The following is a 15560-nucleotide window of genomic DNA, read 5'->3' on the forward strand; positions in this document are numbered from 1 at the left end:
TGGATGTCGCTATGCCTTTTTGTCATAATCGAGAAGTGTTAATTGTGGGATATTGGCTATTCTGTTCCATAATCACATATCTTTTTATCTTTTGTGTTCTGCTGATGAAATTTCCGTTCGCTAAGTGATTTTGCTAATGAGACATTTCCTTATCGCCGTGAAATGACCGAAAAAAGAGACATAAACTTCAAGTTTTAAATTGTGTTGGTTATACAGCAAAGAAAGGAACACAAGGGTCGTTTTACATGTCAGGAGTAGTAAAGGTTTTATTTTTTTAAGTCTTTTCAACAACAATGTTGAACAAGCAATGCCGAATACACCTTATACGTGTTACCGCAGTTGCTAAATCTCACCTCCAAGCCTCGTTTACACGAAATTCTTTTCCAGCCTAATGGCACATTCACACATTTCACGTGGGTATTCTTTTCATCTTTGCTGCTTTGAGAATTCGTTCATGATAAAATTTACAAGCTTGTACTAGTCTCCTTTTTACGACTGGTCACTCACATGGTCCATCATCTGTAAAATTTTTCTTTGCAACTCCGCTGACCTGGTAGAAATATACTTGTAGAAAGAGTGTAGCAAGGCGGTTAAATTTAAAGGGGTTTGACAAGAAAAACAAGAAGCAAAGAAACAAAATATGGCTGACAATTACGTGTAGAAAGTAATCGACCGCCAAAAAAGTGGACATATCAATCTAATAGACATTCCGCCGATTATCTGTTATCATGTTTCCTTATTTCTGAAATGTTTGAATCACTTGCTGCTCATATATTTTCAAGGAATGAAAACTAAATGTAAAACTTGGTGAAAAAAATTCAGTCGTGGCCCGAAGAGCTCTTTGATTGCTTTTCAAGGTGGTCCCCACACAGCCTCTTGTGTGTACATGTGTATGCGTAGGGATTTTGAAAGACGGTTGCAAAGATGTGTCACGTGGTGCCAGTTAAAAAGCGTGGGTCGAAAACTTGATGCAAAAGTCCTTAGCTGAAAATAGGGCATGTCTGAGTTGCCTTTTGCCTCTGTGTCAAAACGAGTCTTCGTGCGAAACCATTCATGTGAAAAAGAGTTTCGTGTTCATTTTCATGCAGATCCAAAATATTTTTATATAAGAACTTTGTATGAGGACTCGTTCTGAAGCAGAGGTAATAAAAAGTGATCTTGTTTGGAGCCAAGGGTTTGGAGCCGAGTTTGTTTTCAGCGGGGTATCCGGGGGTACCAGACAGTTTCGTTCCCAGACTCGACAGAGAACCTGGAAACGCGGTTAGAAATTACAGCTAGGGCCAGGGACACCCTGCATGTTATATCAGCAACGTACCACGCGCACTATAATTGGTATATAACTTAATTGCAATGATAGAAAACATTTCGAGAGTTTATTTCATACAGGAAATACGTAAATTTTCATGTCCTTTTTTTCAAGATACGGAAACCCTCGACGTAAAAGATTTAGAGGCCAGTGAACGCGTCATGTTTCCATCGGTGTTTCTCGTTCTCCCAATCATCCACTCGAATTGCTACCGGAAAAGGCTCAAAAGGTTTGTATCACAGTGTAGCCACACTGTTTTAGATTAACTTTGGGGGTGGAAGAATATTTGTGTTTAATACAGGGGCACTTCCTAGGAAACATTTCAAATTGTCAACTAACTATAATAAAAGCAGAAAGATTAAGAAATAGGTTTTTTTGTGGGGGTTATCCGAAATAAGAACAATAACGTACTGATAAAAAAGCATTAGCCAACATCGTATATTCTTCGCAGCCGTTATTTGGTTCGCCAAGTAACGGTGATAGGGTAGACGTATTGCGTGACTAAAGAGAAGCATTGCGTGACGACTATAAAGGCCTGGCAAAACGAGGAAACATTTGATGTTTCCATAATTGTTTCCTCGTTTTGCCATGGTTCCATGCCGCGCTGAAACACGAAATGTTTCTGTCGTGTAGAAACACATTTTGCTTAATGCAGACACAAATTGACGCTGTAAACAATATTTTCCGTATGGCAAAACTAGGAAACTCTGGAGAAACATGTGCGCGCTACGAGTGTTTCTGAAAACAAGTTTCCTCATTTTGCCAGGCCTTAATAGCAGCTGCGCCGGAGACTGCTGTAGCTTGTTCGCGTTCGCATCTTTTCCACAAAATAAGCACAACTGTTCATTTTAACATGCATTTATTAATACTCTAAAAGGTTTAAATCACAATATTAAGACGCACTTACTAAGCAAAAAAGTTAGAAACTACTTCCACTCGAATATTAAAACTGTAGAATCAAAGTTCCTATTTCTATTTTTCTTATCTCAACTGTGAGGACAGCTCTTATTTCTATTGAGCGAAGTCCGGCCCTACCGAGTTTTCTGCTTCAGTTCTAGTACTCGTTATAAGCAGAGATTGCTTCGTTCGGAATTCTTTACCACTAAATAAGAACTGTCCTCACAATTTTATTTTTGTCCTGCACAAGCCAACTGCGCCTTCTTAAATTATGTTCCTAGTACGGACACGAGCAAGCTGGCAATATACTATTTTCTACGACAGGAAACATTTTAAAATTCGAACTACTTGTTCCACACACGAAACGACTGGCTTTCAAGTTTCGATTTGGCAGTTTGGACATATTTGTCTAAACTGAGTTTAGTCCATTTTGGTTTTTGAAGAATTTGGTTCAAGAATAGAATTAGAACATCCATGGACTTTGTTTCGTGCTATAAAAAGAAACTTGAACCTAAAATCACATTAATTGGACCGTTTTCGTCAAGATTACTCTTACAGTATCGAGCAGTGCACGTCGATGTTAGCTAAATATCTCATAGGAAAATATTAGAAAAATAGTGTTGTTTTTTTAACGAAAATCTTGAACACCTGAGTTGTATTAAGTAAATATTAAGAGAATTCAACCCTCTACTTTCACCAAACAGATTATTTAAAACAAGCCTTAAGTTTGGTCTGTTTTCTAAGAATAAAATATCTGAGGAGCTTTATGAAGACTTCATCAGCTAGATTATGTAAATTGTTCCAGAAGAAGAATTAAAAAGGTAAGTCTTAAGCAATGTTTCTCTTTTCTTTTACTCAAACAGTAAAAGTGTTCTTGATTTTCTTTAGGATTTCGTTTTTCTTGAGCTCTTTACCTTTACAGTGCGGGTGGTCACGGTCTGTTCTCCTCCCTCGAAATCGTCATCATCGAATTCAAATCTGGTGGATTCAGCAGATGGCCCCAGGTCGGCGTCACCTCCACCACCGAGGTCGAAGAAGGTTTCGATTTGCTTTTGCGTGGATGAGCTGTAACTCTGCGTCTTCAAAGCTTCGTTTTCACGCTGTAGCTCGCCGACGGTCAGCTTGAGGGACTGCACTTCTCCAGAGCGTTGCTGTTCTTCCAGATTGCGGGCTCGTCTGTAGTCATCGATTTCAGCTCTCAGAAGACTGATTTCTCCAGCGCTTTCCTGGAACTCTGCACGTTTCTTGGAAAGCTGCTTTGCTAGGTCTTCCTTTTCACGGCGGAACGATAGACTGCGTTCCGACAGCTCGGAGATCTGTTTGCTGATCTCATGTGATTCAGATTCTCCCTTGCTGTGCATGGCAGTCAGCTGGAGTCTCAGGCTTTCCTTTTCTCTCTCGGAATCGTCCAACTGTTGCTCAAGGCGCACAATCTTGTTGCGCTGGTTTGTAACTTCAACAAGCACCAAAGCCTTTGACTCCTGGACGGCCGCGTTCTCTCGGCTCATCTCCTCGATTCGCTGTTGCAGCACAGTCAGCTCGTTTTCCATGTCTTCGTTTGCTCCTCGGTTGATTTCATACTTCTCCTCCAGTTCTGAGAGCCTCCTCTGGTAGCTGACGACTTCCTCGCGCAGTGTCGCACTCCTGATGGTCTCGGTGTTGTAGGTAATTGTTAGCCGTTCAACTGTCTCGTGCGCACCGTTCAACTGGTGTTTCAACTCTCCAATAACCTTGTAGCAGGTCAGCAGCTCGGCTTGCACCTCGTTCTCTCTCTCCTGGCTGCGTTTGTATGCTTCTTGCAGTTTGGCATAAGCACCGGAGTCATCATACTCGTGGCGAGTGCTGATGTGGATTTCGTACTCAGCCTCGATTTTTGTGATCTTCTTCTGCAACAGGTCGTACTCTATTTTCAAGGAATCCTTATCGCGTTTTGCAGCATCCAGCTCTGACAAAAGATCAGCGATCTTTCGTTTGGCAGATTCCAGCTCGACTGTCAGCCTGTTCTTGTCCGATGATAAGGTCTGGTTGTTGTGCTCCAAGTGAGTGATGGTTTTCTGCATGTTGTCCAATTTGTCCTCGAGGCGCCTCTTGTCAGCATCCAAGTTGTCGTAGTTGTTTTGTAATGTGGTGTACTTGTTCTGCCAGGCGGAAAGATCATTGTTAAGACGGTCACGTTCGTTCTTGGTTGCTTCGAGGTCAGAGGGCATATCAGGGAACATGTCCACACCAGCTTCCAGACCGCCACCTGACACTTGACGAATCATTGGCTCTGGCTCGCGTCTGGCCTCATCCAAAGCTCTCTTGGTGTCTTCTAGGTCCATTTGGAGTCTGGTCTTATCTTCCAAAGCCCTCTGCAATCGACCCTCGAGATCGTCCATCTTCGGATTTATTTGATTCAACTGATTCTGCAGATCGCGCTTTTCGGCTGCCACGTTGTCGAAGTCGTTCCTGTAGTTGGCCAGTTCTCGCCTCAACTTTTCCAGCTGGGCCGTTAATTCGGCGTTTTCTTTCTCCAGGCCATCGATCGTGTACTTCCTTTCTGACCATTCCTGGACCTGGGAGTCGTACTGCTGTTGCAGTTCGCGCAGTTTCTTCTGCAGCTTGGCGATTTCCAGTTTAAGGTCTTCGTTCTTGATCTTCACTTGGTCAAGAGTGCCTCTTACGTGAGCGTGCTGTTTGGCTTCTTTCTGGAGTTCATTTTCCAGAGCCTCGATCTTGTCTCGCAAGGTCTGTATCACACCATTCAGTTCACTCTTGCTGTTGTGACAGGACTTGGTGGCTGCCTCGAGGTCTGCTACTTTTTTGTAGGCTTCCATCAATTCCTTTCGCTGATCTTCAATTTTATCTTGGTCCTCTTCTGACTTAGCCTCGAGCTGGGCCACCCTTTCCCTGGCCTTTATCAAATCTTCGCTGAAGTCCTTCACCTTTTCTTCATAAGTTTCGTTCTTGGCCTCGAGACGGAAGATCTTGTTCTTTGAGGCATCTAAATCTTGCTGTAACTGGGTGATTCTGTTCTTCCATCCAAGAGCTTCATCGGAATCAACCATGTCTTTGGACTGCAGATCATTTAGCTCGTTTTCAAGCTGCTTGATTCTCTTTGCCTTCCACATTGAATCGCCCTCTAGTGCATTCTTCGATCTGTTAACATCGGCAAGTTCACTTTCTAACTTGGCTATTTTGTTTTTCAGCGCTGCAGCATCTTTGTCTCCATCTTCCTTTTCTCTGAGAACTTTCTTGTAGGATGATTCCAAGTCTTTGTATTTCTTGTTGGGCACAGAGTCATCTTTAAACTGGAACATGTCTGGAGCTGACTGAAGACTGGGACCAACACTCTGCACGACAATGTCTGTAGCTGGAACGCGACGATTTGCTTCAAGTTGGACTTTTTGATCCGAGATAGTCTTCTTGAGGATAGAGATCTCCTGCCTGAAACGATTCTTGTCTGCTTCCAATGCCTTGATACGATTCTCCAGGCTTCTGATCTTCTGGATCTTCATGTTAAGCTCGTTCTGTAGTCGTTCGATGTCGTTCAAGGCGTTAAGGTACTTCTTCTTGAAGTCTGCCGCGTTAGCATTTGCAGTGGCCAAGTCTCTTCGGAGCTTTTCATTCTCATCCCGGAGAAGAGTCATGTGGTGTTCAAGATCGGCAATCTTTGCCTCTTTTTCTTGTATCTGGGCATTCAAGTTGTCCACCGTCTCGTTAAGTTTGTCGTTAGCTTCCCTCATGTTATCCAGCTTTCTCTTTAATGAGGCTATCTCATCCTTCAGCTGACGCTCATTGTTAACATGCCAGTTGATCTTACTCTGGCTATCATCTAGCTCACGCTTCACAGCTTGGACTTCTCCTTGAAGGTCACGCACTTGCATTTTAGAGTTGTCTAGCTCGCTGCGTGCCCTCTGCAAACGTTCTCCTGTCTCAGCCAATTCTCCGCGCAGGTTGGCTTGCTCTTGCAGTGCACGATCCCGTTCAGCCTCGATAGCTGTGTTCTTCTCCTGTGCCCTTAGCAATTCCTGGTGGAGGTTGTCATTCTGCGTATTGGCCATGTTGAGCTTGAGTTCTGCCTCGTTCAACTTCCTCTTGATCTGGTAAAGCTGGTTCTCGACGTCTGTACGACGCTTCTGTGAATCGGCCAGGGTTGCTTTAACAGCTTCGAGCTCCTTCCTTAACATCTGGTTATCGCGTTCCAAAGCGTCTTTTTGTGCACGCAACGAAGCAACAATGCCTGGAGCATCAGTCTGATCCCCTACTTTGGAAAGACGAATGGTGAGCTCTTGAATGCGCCTCTCTAGGTCCAAAATAGTATCGTCGTTATCCTTCAAGATCTTGTCTTTGTCGTCTACTTGGGCTTGCAGCTGCGCTTTTGAATCAAGAGCCTGTCGTAGCTGCTTCTCAAGTTGACCATTTTTCTCTTTCAGATCCTCCAAATCTCTCTTGAGAAATTCAGCCTCCATTCCACCTTCTGGTCCTGCTTCAACGGAGCTTTCGGATTGCATTTGGATAGAAGATTCAATTGGTGGGGCGGATTCCAAGTTGACAATTTGCTCTTGGGCTTGTGACAGCTTCTCCTGCAGTTCTTGTCCTTTATCTTCATTGATCTTATTAGAGATATCCAGTTCTGCGATCCTTCGTTTTAAGCTAATATTCTCTTCATCGAGACGCTTAGCCCTGTCACGATTGCTGTCACTCTTGCTCTCAAGCAGCGTGGATCGCTCATTGGAAGATTGATAAGCTTTCTCCAATTCTCTGATCTTTTGACGAGCTGATTCATTTTCACTCTCCAGGCGGCGCAAGTTCTTTCTCAGATTGTCAAGCTCCTTCTCTTGCAGGTCATCTTTGTTCCTCAAATCCGCTATGATTTTATCTCGGTTCTCAATCTCTCTTGTCAGGAAAGTGATCTTGCCCTGAAGTTCAGTGAGCTGCTTGTCGACCACCATTCTTTCCTCTCGTAGGTTATTTAGTTCTTTCTTCAATTCTTCAATCTTTTCCATGAGTGTTGCCCTCTCACTGACCAGGTCTCTGATCTGCTGCTCAAGATTGGTGATTTTGTCTGCGCTGACTTTGGCCTCGTCGAGTGCTCTATCTCTTTCTCCTGTCAGTTTGACGATACGGGCCTCCAATTCGTTTATCTTGTTTTGCAGGTCCAGAATTTCATTTTGCTTGCGGGCATCTTCAGCTTTCAGGGAATCGATCTCTTGTTGTGCATTTTCCAAACTGGCCTTGGCAGCGTCAAGTTGGCCTTCTAAGAATTCCTTGCCTGCTGTTAAGTTTTTGATTTCGTTATCTTTCTCTGCCGCCTCCTTTTCAGCCTCCTCGAGCTGTATCTTGTCTTCAACGATGACCTGTTCGTTTTCAAGATTCTGTTTTCTTGCCTTCGCCAGTTTTTCTAGAGCATCATCCAGCTGCTTCTTGAACGAATCCTTTTCTTTTTCTTCATTGTCACATGCTACCTCAAGATCAGCCACCTGGTTGTTGGCAGCTTCCAGGTCTCCTCGGATAGCTTGCCTTTCCTTGTCACTGCGATCCAAGGCGGCTTGGAGGTCACGGACCTTCTTGTTTAAGGCGTTTACTTTAGCTCGGAGGTCGACGTTCTCCTGTTGGACTTTGCGATAGTCGGACTCCATCTTCTCCAAGCGTGCTTTAAGGGCTTGTAGTTCCTGCTTCCATCTGTTCTCGCGGTCCTGGCTAGCCTTGTAGAGAGTCTCGATCTCAATATATTGAGTGTCGTGAGATGAACTGGCTCGATCTCTTTCTTCTCGCTCCCTATTCAAGTTTTGAATGTTGACTTCGAGCTTGCTCAAGCTGAGGTTGGCTTGTTTCAGGCTATTTTCCAAGGATTTTATCTTGTTTTGGGCGGCATCCAGGGCATTTCGAGTTGCCATTAGTTCTTTCTTCAAGTTAAGGAGTTCCTCGTCCACTGCGGCCTTTGCAGCTTTCAGTCGTTCAATTGTAGCGTCTTTGTCTTGGATCTCCTTCATCCTGGATTCCAGCTCCTTTTCCAAGCGACGTATCTCGGTTTGCAAAGACAAGTTTTCCTCCTTGAGCTTCTTCAAACGGTCGTTAAGGTTTTTCACTTCCTCTCTCAAGTTATCTCTTTCCTTTTTAACACTGTTGAGCTGAGACTCCATGAGCGCCAACTTGTGCGTCTTGTTGCTGAGTTCAGTCTCCAGAGCATTTCTTTGTGCCTTGAGATCTTTTATTTCGTTCTCGAGTAGCTGAGCTCGCTTGGACTGCTCTGCGAGTTTACGCTCCAAATCCTTCTTGTCAGACTTGAGCCCCTCAGCTGCCACGTTGGCAGCAATAACGTCCCGCTTAGCATCGGCCAACTCGTTTTGCAACTTCTTAATCTTGTCGTTGAGTTCGGCGATGACTTTGTCCTTCTTAGCATTCACGTTCTTTAGACCTTCGTTGACCTTGTCCTGTTGGTTTACTTTAGCCTGAAGGTCGTTGTTATCTTCCTTAGCTTTGACGATCTTGTTGTTGGCGTCCTTCAAGTTGTCTTTTAGCTGAGCATTTTGCTTGCGTTGGGCGGCCAGTTGGCTCTCGAGATTATCGATCTTTCCTTGAACTTCGTGCAGGTCATCCTCAGCCTTGTCTTTGTCTTTCTCAGCAGCCTCCAGATCAGTCTCCTTCTGTGCAAGGTCACTTTGCGCCACGACGAGGTCACGGGAGAGGTCATCCTTCTCACCTTCAAGTTGCTGGATGCGATCGTGCAACTTAGCAATTTCTTCATTGGCAGCATCGAGTTCCGCCTTCAGTTGATCGATTTCTTTGGATCGGTCTCTGTCCTCAAGCATTTTAATCTTGAGTTTGAGGGCCTTGATCTCTTTCTCCAGCTGTGCGTTCTTTTCTTGTTCTCCTTCAAGCAAACCATCCTTATCACCGGCCAAACTCATGAAGTCTTGGTAGCTACTCTCGACATGCTGCACTTTGTCAGCCACCACAATTACCTCGCTCTGTAACTCTTCATTTCGTTTGACTGTGGTGTCGATTTCTCCAGTCAGACGGTTGATCTCTTCGTTCTTCGTGTTCAGCGCAATTTGAAGCTTCCTCCTCTCCTCTTCAACGGCTGCAAGTTGCGCTTTTGTCTTGGAAAGTTCTGCTCTTATATCGTCATTTTCCTTGTCCAGATCGTTGATCTGAGATCTGAGGGCAGCAATTGTGGCATCTTTGTTGTCAGCCTCTCTGCGATAGGCATCAATTTGACGTTGAGCTTCAGCAAGCTGGCTTTTGAGGCGATCTATTTCATCGTTGAGCTTGGTAACAACGGCGTCGTGCTGCTTAGCGTCTTCCTCGAGGACTGCCTTCTTACTAAGAGCATCACGAAGTTCCGCTTCCACGCGCGCAAGATTCTGCCGCAGATTGAGCACCTGCTCTTCGAAGTCTCTCTTTTCTTTCTCGGTGCTATCCAGTGCGTTTTCCAGGTCGTTGTTAGCCTTCTGTGCGTCTATAAGGTCTCTTTCAGCGTTGTCTTTTTCTTCCAGGGCCTGCTTAAGATCTTCTTCTAGCTCAGCCAGTTTCTTGTTTCCATCCATAAGCTCATCGTGCATGTCGTTCTTTTCATCTTCGAGCATGTTGTTTTGGAGGTTCAGCTGTTGGACGTCCTGTTCTTTCTCGTGGATGTTTCCCTCAAGGCGGCGGATTGTGTCCCGCAAGTCATCGATGACCTTCTGCTTCCTTGCGTTGTCATTTTTGTACTTGTCGAGGTTTCGTTGTGCTTCTCCTAACTGGGTCTGCAATGCAGCAATCTCTTTCCTGAGCTGAGAGCTCTTGTCCTTCTCAGCGTCCAAATCTGCCCTAAGCTGAGCTTTAGCTTTGTTGGCTGCAATAAGCTGAGCTTCCAGATTCGAGTTCTTAGCCTTCAGCGCGTCAAGCTCCCGCTCAAGTTCGTCACGTGAATTTTCGCTTCTCTCCAGAGCCAGTCTCAGTTCTGAGATCTTCTTCTCCAAAGGAGCAAGGCGCAACTTGAGGTCATCTCTCTCTTTGGCGGTAATGGAGTGACGGGATTCCAACTCATTGACCTTGCTCTGGTGTCCTCCCATTCTGGATCGTAGCCCGTCCACTTCAGTGATGGAAGAATCATACGTAGACTGTAGCTGCATATACTTGGTGTTGACGCTTTCAAACTCGCTCTCCAGGTCGTGTATGCGGGCACGGCAACGGACAAGTTCGTTCTCCAGTTCTCGTACTCGGCTAGTCATCTTACCGTTCTGACTCTCGAGCGTAGCCACCCTGCTGTTGGAAATTGCAAGCTCTCGTTGAAGATCTTCATTGGTGCTTCTAAGGCTATCGATCTGCGCCTCCTGCTCAGCAACTCGCCTGTCCGATGAGCGGATCTCGTTTTCGAGGTCTTTCACGTGTTTGGCTTCCACCTCGGCACGCATCTCGCTCTGGGACAGGTCTTGCTTAAGCTGCTCAATCTGATCTTCCAGTGCACCGTTCTTCTGCTCCAGGTTGCGGATTTGCCTGTTCTTGCCTTCCGTTTCATCCCGGAGTCTGTCAGCCGTCCTCTTGTTGTTCACTGCCTCAGCCTGTGCACTTTGCAATTGCTCCTTGCTCTTCTTCAGATCGTCTCTTAGCTTTTCAAGCTGCCTCTTGAGGTCCTCTCGCTGCTTCTGGGAATTCTGCAGTTGCACTTCAAACTTCTTGACTCTGAGGTCGCACTCCTTCTTGGTGGCGTCCAGGTCTCGTATCGCCCTATCGTAATCGGCCTGCAACCGAGCAAGCTTCGTCTGGAGATTCAGAATCTCTTCTTGCAAGCCCTCTTTTTCATCTGCGGAACTCTTCAGGGTGGCTTCGTACTCCGAGATCTGGGTGTTGAAGAATACATCCTCCATAGGTGCCGATTCCTGGACAGTGGACACCGTCTGGCTTACGACCATCTCGGACTTGAGCGTCTCCAGCTCTCGCTGTAGTGCCACCTTGTCGGCCTTGAGAGACGAGATGATGTTGTTTTTGGAAGACAGCTCGCGTTTGAGCGCTTCCAGCTCGGTCTCGCGCATCAAGAGCCGTTTTCTGATGGACACGAGTTCTTCATTGAGCCTGTTCCTGTCGCTCTTGCTCTCCTGAAACTGCTCCTCTATTTGTCGTTTCTGACGCTTCAAGTTCTCGATTTCCAGCCTAAGCTGTTGAACCTTTGACAAGAAAAAGACAAATGGAACACTTAAAATCTCCTCTCCCGACTGCATATCATTTTGTGTCGTGCCTAATATTTGAATTTCAATTTCATCATTCGCGTTTGGTTTTTTTGTTTGTTTGTTTGTTTTAGAAGTAATAGTTGCAAGGACCATTGAATATTATGTTTCCTCGCGAAGCGAGGCGGGGGGGGGGGGTTTTGGGGGGGGTTGGGCCCGCGCGGGGGGGGGGGGTTTTTTTTTTTTTTTTTTTTTTTTTTTTTTTTTTTTTTCTTTTTTTTTTTTTTTTTTTTTTGATCTTTAAAGTTGGGCAGACTTTTCACAGGTTCACTTTTTTTTCCCTTTGTTATTGATAATTTTGCGCTCGCAACACGATCCGAGAGGATGTAAACAATCTGAGGTTAGGTACTCATGATTTAGGTGGAGCCGTACTGCTAAGCCAAGCAACCCCTACCCATTTTGAGCCATAAAATATCAATCTTCCCTACTCCATTCCAAACCACGAAAAATTTCTATCCCACTTTCTTTTTCACGAATATTATGCAAAAGCTACCGCGAAAAAAAAAGCCAATATGGAACTGAAATAGGCGGCGTCAAAATCTCCCGACGTGGCTAAAATAGAAATTTACTTGCGAACGCCACTGTAAAAGTTGCAAAGGGCGTTTGTAGGCGCTGGCTGCCTGGCGCACAAAACCCCCGCAGTTTCTTTGTTACTGTGAAGAAAGCTGTTTGTTTTTTGCTTTGTTATTGGTCATTTTGTGCTTCATTAACAATTTCACAATGCATAACAAAACATTTTCATATGTCTTCTGTTAGAGTGGTCAAAACTCCACATACGCCGCCCATTTCCGAATCGATCCGAGGCATTTAACAAACTTAACAAATTTGAAAGTGGTGCTTAAACCGGTCATGAGTTATTTAAAGGGCGTATTTATGTACAACATACGCTAGCTCATTGGAATTTTTTATTGGTTTTAACTCGAAAACAATAAAAAATTCCAACGAACAGATGCGACGGCTATATATACGCCTATGTTGCAAATACGTACGCCCTAAGTCTTTTGAAACTTTCGTGATCGTTGCAATTTAATCGACAATAGTTCGGGTTTATCTGGCTATATCAGGGTGTATAATCGCATGTGATAATCTCTGCTAATGTAAAATAAACGAACGTAAACACACGCCAATTAAGGAATGTTTATTTATTCTTTTATACCTTTTGCCTCGGGGGAAGCCCATTTGGATTAATTTTTCGCAACAGTCACAAAAACGAAACGTGATATTTCATGTGTATTTCATTCGATTGCGTGACAGTGTTTGAATTTAGCCTAAACTGTCGGTCAGCTTCGCGCCGTAGAACTCAACTAGGCTCGAACGGAACCTAGAAGTCAACAGGCTAATTCTGCTCATTAAAACGGAGCCTTTGTCATAAAATTTAATTCCTGTGCTCAAGCCTTGCACACTGTGTTAGGTTTTGGATAGTTTCATTTCAACAGGGCTTTCAGAATTTAGCAAAAGAAGACTTGTGTTCAAAACAGGTTTTCAAAGGGCCAGTATTAAAGAGCCTGTTACGTCAATCGTGTCAACTTTACTGACGTGTGCACGGCGATGTGCGAGGCGAGCTGGAACTAATGTGAAAAATCAATATTGAACATAGTATAAACTCTTCGCTTCTACTACAGTATCGGACTTTCCAAACAAGCACCAGCAATTTTAATGTCTGCCGCGGCAGCAGTCGATGTCGTGGGTCAAAATAACCCTTACGGTCCCCGTTTCTTCCTAGAACTTAAAACACTGTTTTTCCGTGTCGCCTTTGTTCATCGCGTGATGCAACCCGCGGTAGGCGCGATGGTGTTTGCGTCCACGGTCCACTGGTTATTTGATTTACGCCTTCCTTCCTTTACAAGCTTTTTGCATTGATTTCCTGATCCTGTGGAAACTTATGCCCTTTCTATTATTAGAACATTTAAAGCGTGAAAGAAGCTGTGCGCGAGCCAAAATCAATCACGAGCCTATACTCAATACCTCGATTGCCTAAGTAGTTTTTTCTCAAAAACACTCTGCCTTCAAAACTTGACCAAGTGGACAAAATATTTTGCCTCTTTAATTGTTCTACAGTATCCTAAATTTGCCGTTGTTTTTTTACATAAATATATTTTTCGACGCGAATGACAATCGCCTATATTTTCAACTTGACCCCGACCTTTCTCGCCCTATGTTTTATACGACTTGGTTGTTTGTGAAACTCGCTGCGTCGATTTAAAAATCCAATAAATTAAATCAAATCCTTTTATTTAGTGGATGATTTCTTCTGCCGAGATGCTTAAAGAGCTGAGGCGTTAAATGTACACGAATGTATAATCTTGACAACTTGTCTAGGCAAAAGGATTAAGTCATTCGCTCTTTTTGTTGTGATCTTTTCTTCTGAAATAGGTCCAGATCCCTTGGGTTTGTAGGCCTGGGAATTAATACTTTGTGGCGTATGTATTCGAGCGTGAACTGAGCGTCGGTCGCTCTCGAGCAGTGCGAAGTGTATTCTTTTAGGCGTTAATAAATCATGCTCGTAAACTGGGATATTTCAATTCTGCCTGCATTCTTCTCGAAATTCTGCTTGGATATACATTAGATATTTCGAAATTCTGCTTAGACAGCTATTTTGCTCGAAATTCTGCTTAGACAAAGCTATTTTGATCGCATTTTATTCGAAAAAATAATAAATTGCTGTGGTTACTAAGTCAAGTGTTTGCTTTCTCTGCTACAATTCTGCTTGGGCTTAAAAACTCCTTATCAGTTCTGCTGGCATAAATGTTCGCGTCCGCAAACGGCAAAAAAAGCCCTAGTCTGGCGCATTGAAATTCCACTACCGATGTTATCCAAGGCGTAAGTATAACTCAAAACTGTCAAAAAGTTTTGTTTAGTTCTTTCAGGTTTTACGTACGGTAATGGAAAGATTTTTATCGCTTTAGCTGATCCCTGGGCATTTGAGTACATAAGCGCTTACTAGGTCTTCTTACATAACCAGCATCATGCAAAAACATTTGATCTTTGGTCCGCAGATGTCTGAATTTCAAATCAAAACTTCACGCATATAAACGGTGACAACCAAAGGATTAGATTTCTTAGCGACGCCAAGCGCCAGCGAAATTGAGAACGTTTTCCTTTGCAAATAAATAACTCCCGAATACATCGGGGTTTCCCTTGTTTTCCTTAAACATTCTTACTTACTCGTACAGAAAAAGAGCAATCGATCGCTTTGTTCATAAATTAAACATTGATTTAAAAACCTCATTAAAGCCGATGCTGTCAAGCTGTGCACAGGGAAACGGCTACAACTCTCTAGCGAAAAATATTTTCACACGCAAACTTTCAGCTTTAGTCTGTCAGAGGAGCGGGTCACACACAAAAGCTACCGCGGTCAGATTTAATGCTACTTTGGGTGTGCCGAGCAAAAGGCAATTTGCATGTGTGTTTTATTTAAAGCAATATCGCCGTCTGTAACATACGAGTGCGGCGTATTAACGAAATTATTAAAGGAAGAAACACAATATATGTTTTCGCTGAGGGCTAGTAGTGCGCTTTTCGTAATAAAACTCAAAAGAGAACCTTCCTACGCAAAAACTGAACCATCAATTTGGAGTGTGTAGACAAATGTTAATATACTTTAAAGAAACCTAATTACAGCTATTTTATAAACATATATATGTGTTGTGGACGCAACTTACCTCGCTGGCATGGTCTCTCTTGAGGCTGTCGATCTCAGCTCGGTGTTTCCGGTACATTTGCTCAAATTCATTGAGGTAGCCTTTCGCCTCGGAGATATGCTGAATGGTGATGTCGTTTCCTTTGGAAGACATCGAAAGCTCGGACGCTTTGTAGGTCACTGTGCGGCGAACGGAGGGCGAAACTGGTCTTCCACCGCCAGACGTAACTTCCAAGCGCGTCTGCTCCATTTCGGACATCTTTGCAGTTGGTAGTGAAACTTAAACCCCTGTAACAGTTTGAAAAGTGACCTGGTGTCAGCGAATCTACCGAGCAGTGTTGTTTCTTTCAAGAAGCGAAGACGCCCTTTAATACACGTACACACTCAAATGCAGAACTTCGCACTTCACTTGTCTCGGAGACTGAGCGTAATCAAGCAATCGCGCGTTGTTTTGTAGTCAGTGAGTCATTTGCATTCTTTATAAACCGCCTGTCAACACGCCCAGTACTGGTGCAATGTCATTCAA

The 15560-nt window shown here is 44.0% G+C and overlaps 1 protein-coding gene across 1 annotated transcript; it reads right to left on the reverse strand.

Moving 5' to 3' along the window:
* Positions 1-2148: 2148 nt before the first annotated feature.
* Positions 2149-15498, reverse strand: LOC144663357 (uncharacterized). Its single transcript, XM_078524264.1, has 2 exons — positions 15057-15498; positions 2149-11334 (listed from the first exon to the last, which is right to left on the reverse strand). Exons 1-2 carry the CDS (start codon positions 15291-15293, stop codon positions 3088-3090), a joined length of 8484 nt encoding a protein of 2827 aa, XP_078380390.1. The 5' UTR covers positions 15294-15498; the 3' UTR covers positions 2149-3087.
* Positions 15499-15560: the final 62 nt, after the last annotated feature.

Source organism: Oculina patagonica, chromosome 8 (assembly GCF_052425735.1).
Source record: "Oculina patagonica isolate OP01 chromosome 8, crgOcupat, whole genome shotgun sequence".
Taxonomy (NCBI): domain Eukaryota; kingdom Metazoa; phylum Cnidaria; class Anthozoa; order Scleractinia; family Oculinidae; genus Oculina; species Oculina patagonica.

Excerpts from the sequence above, each read along its gene's own strand:
- LOC144663357 (XM_078524264.1), bottom strand. The coding sequence starts at position 15,293 with ATGTCCGAAATGGAGCAGACGCGCTTGGAAGTTACGTCTGGCGGTGGA. Across the intron at positions 11,335-15,056 it reads AGAGAGACCATGCCAGCGAG|GTTCAACAGCTTAGGCTGGA; the intron begins GTAAGTTGCGTC and ends TTCTTGTCAAAG.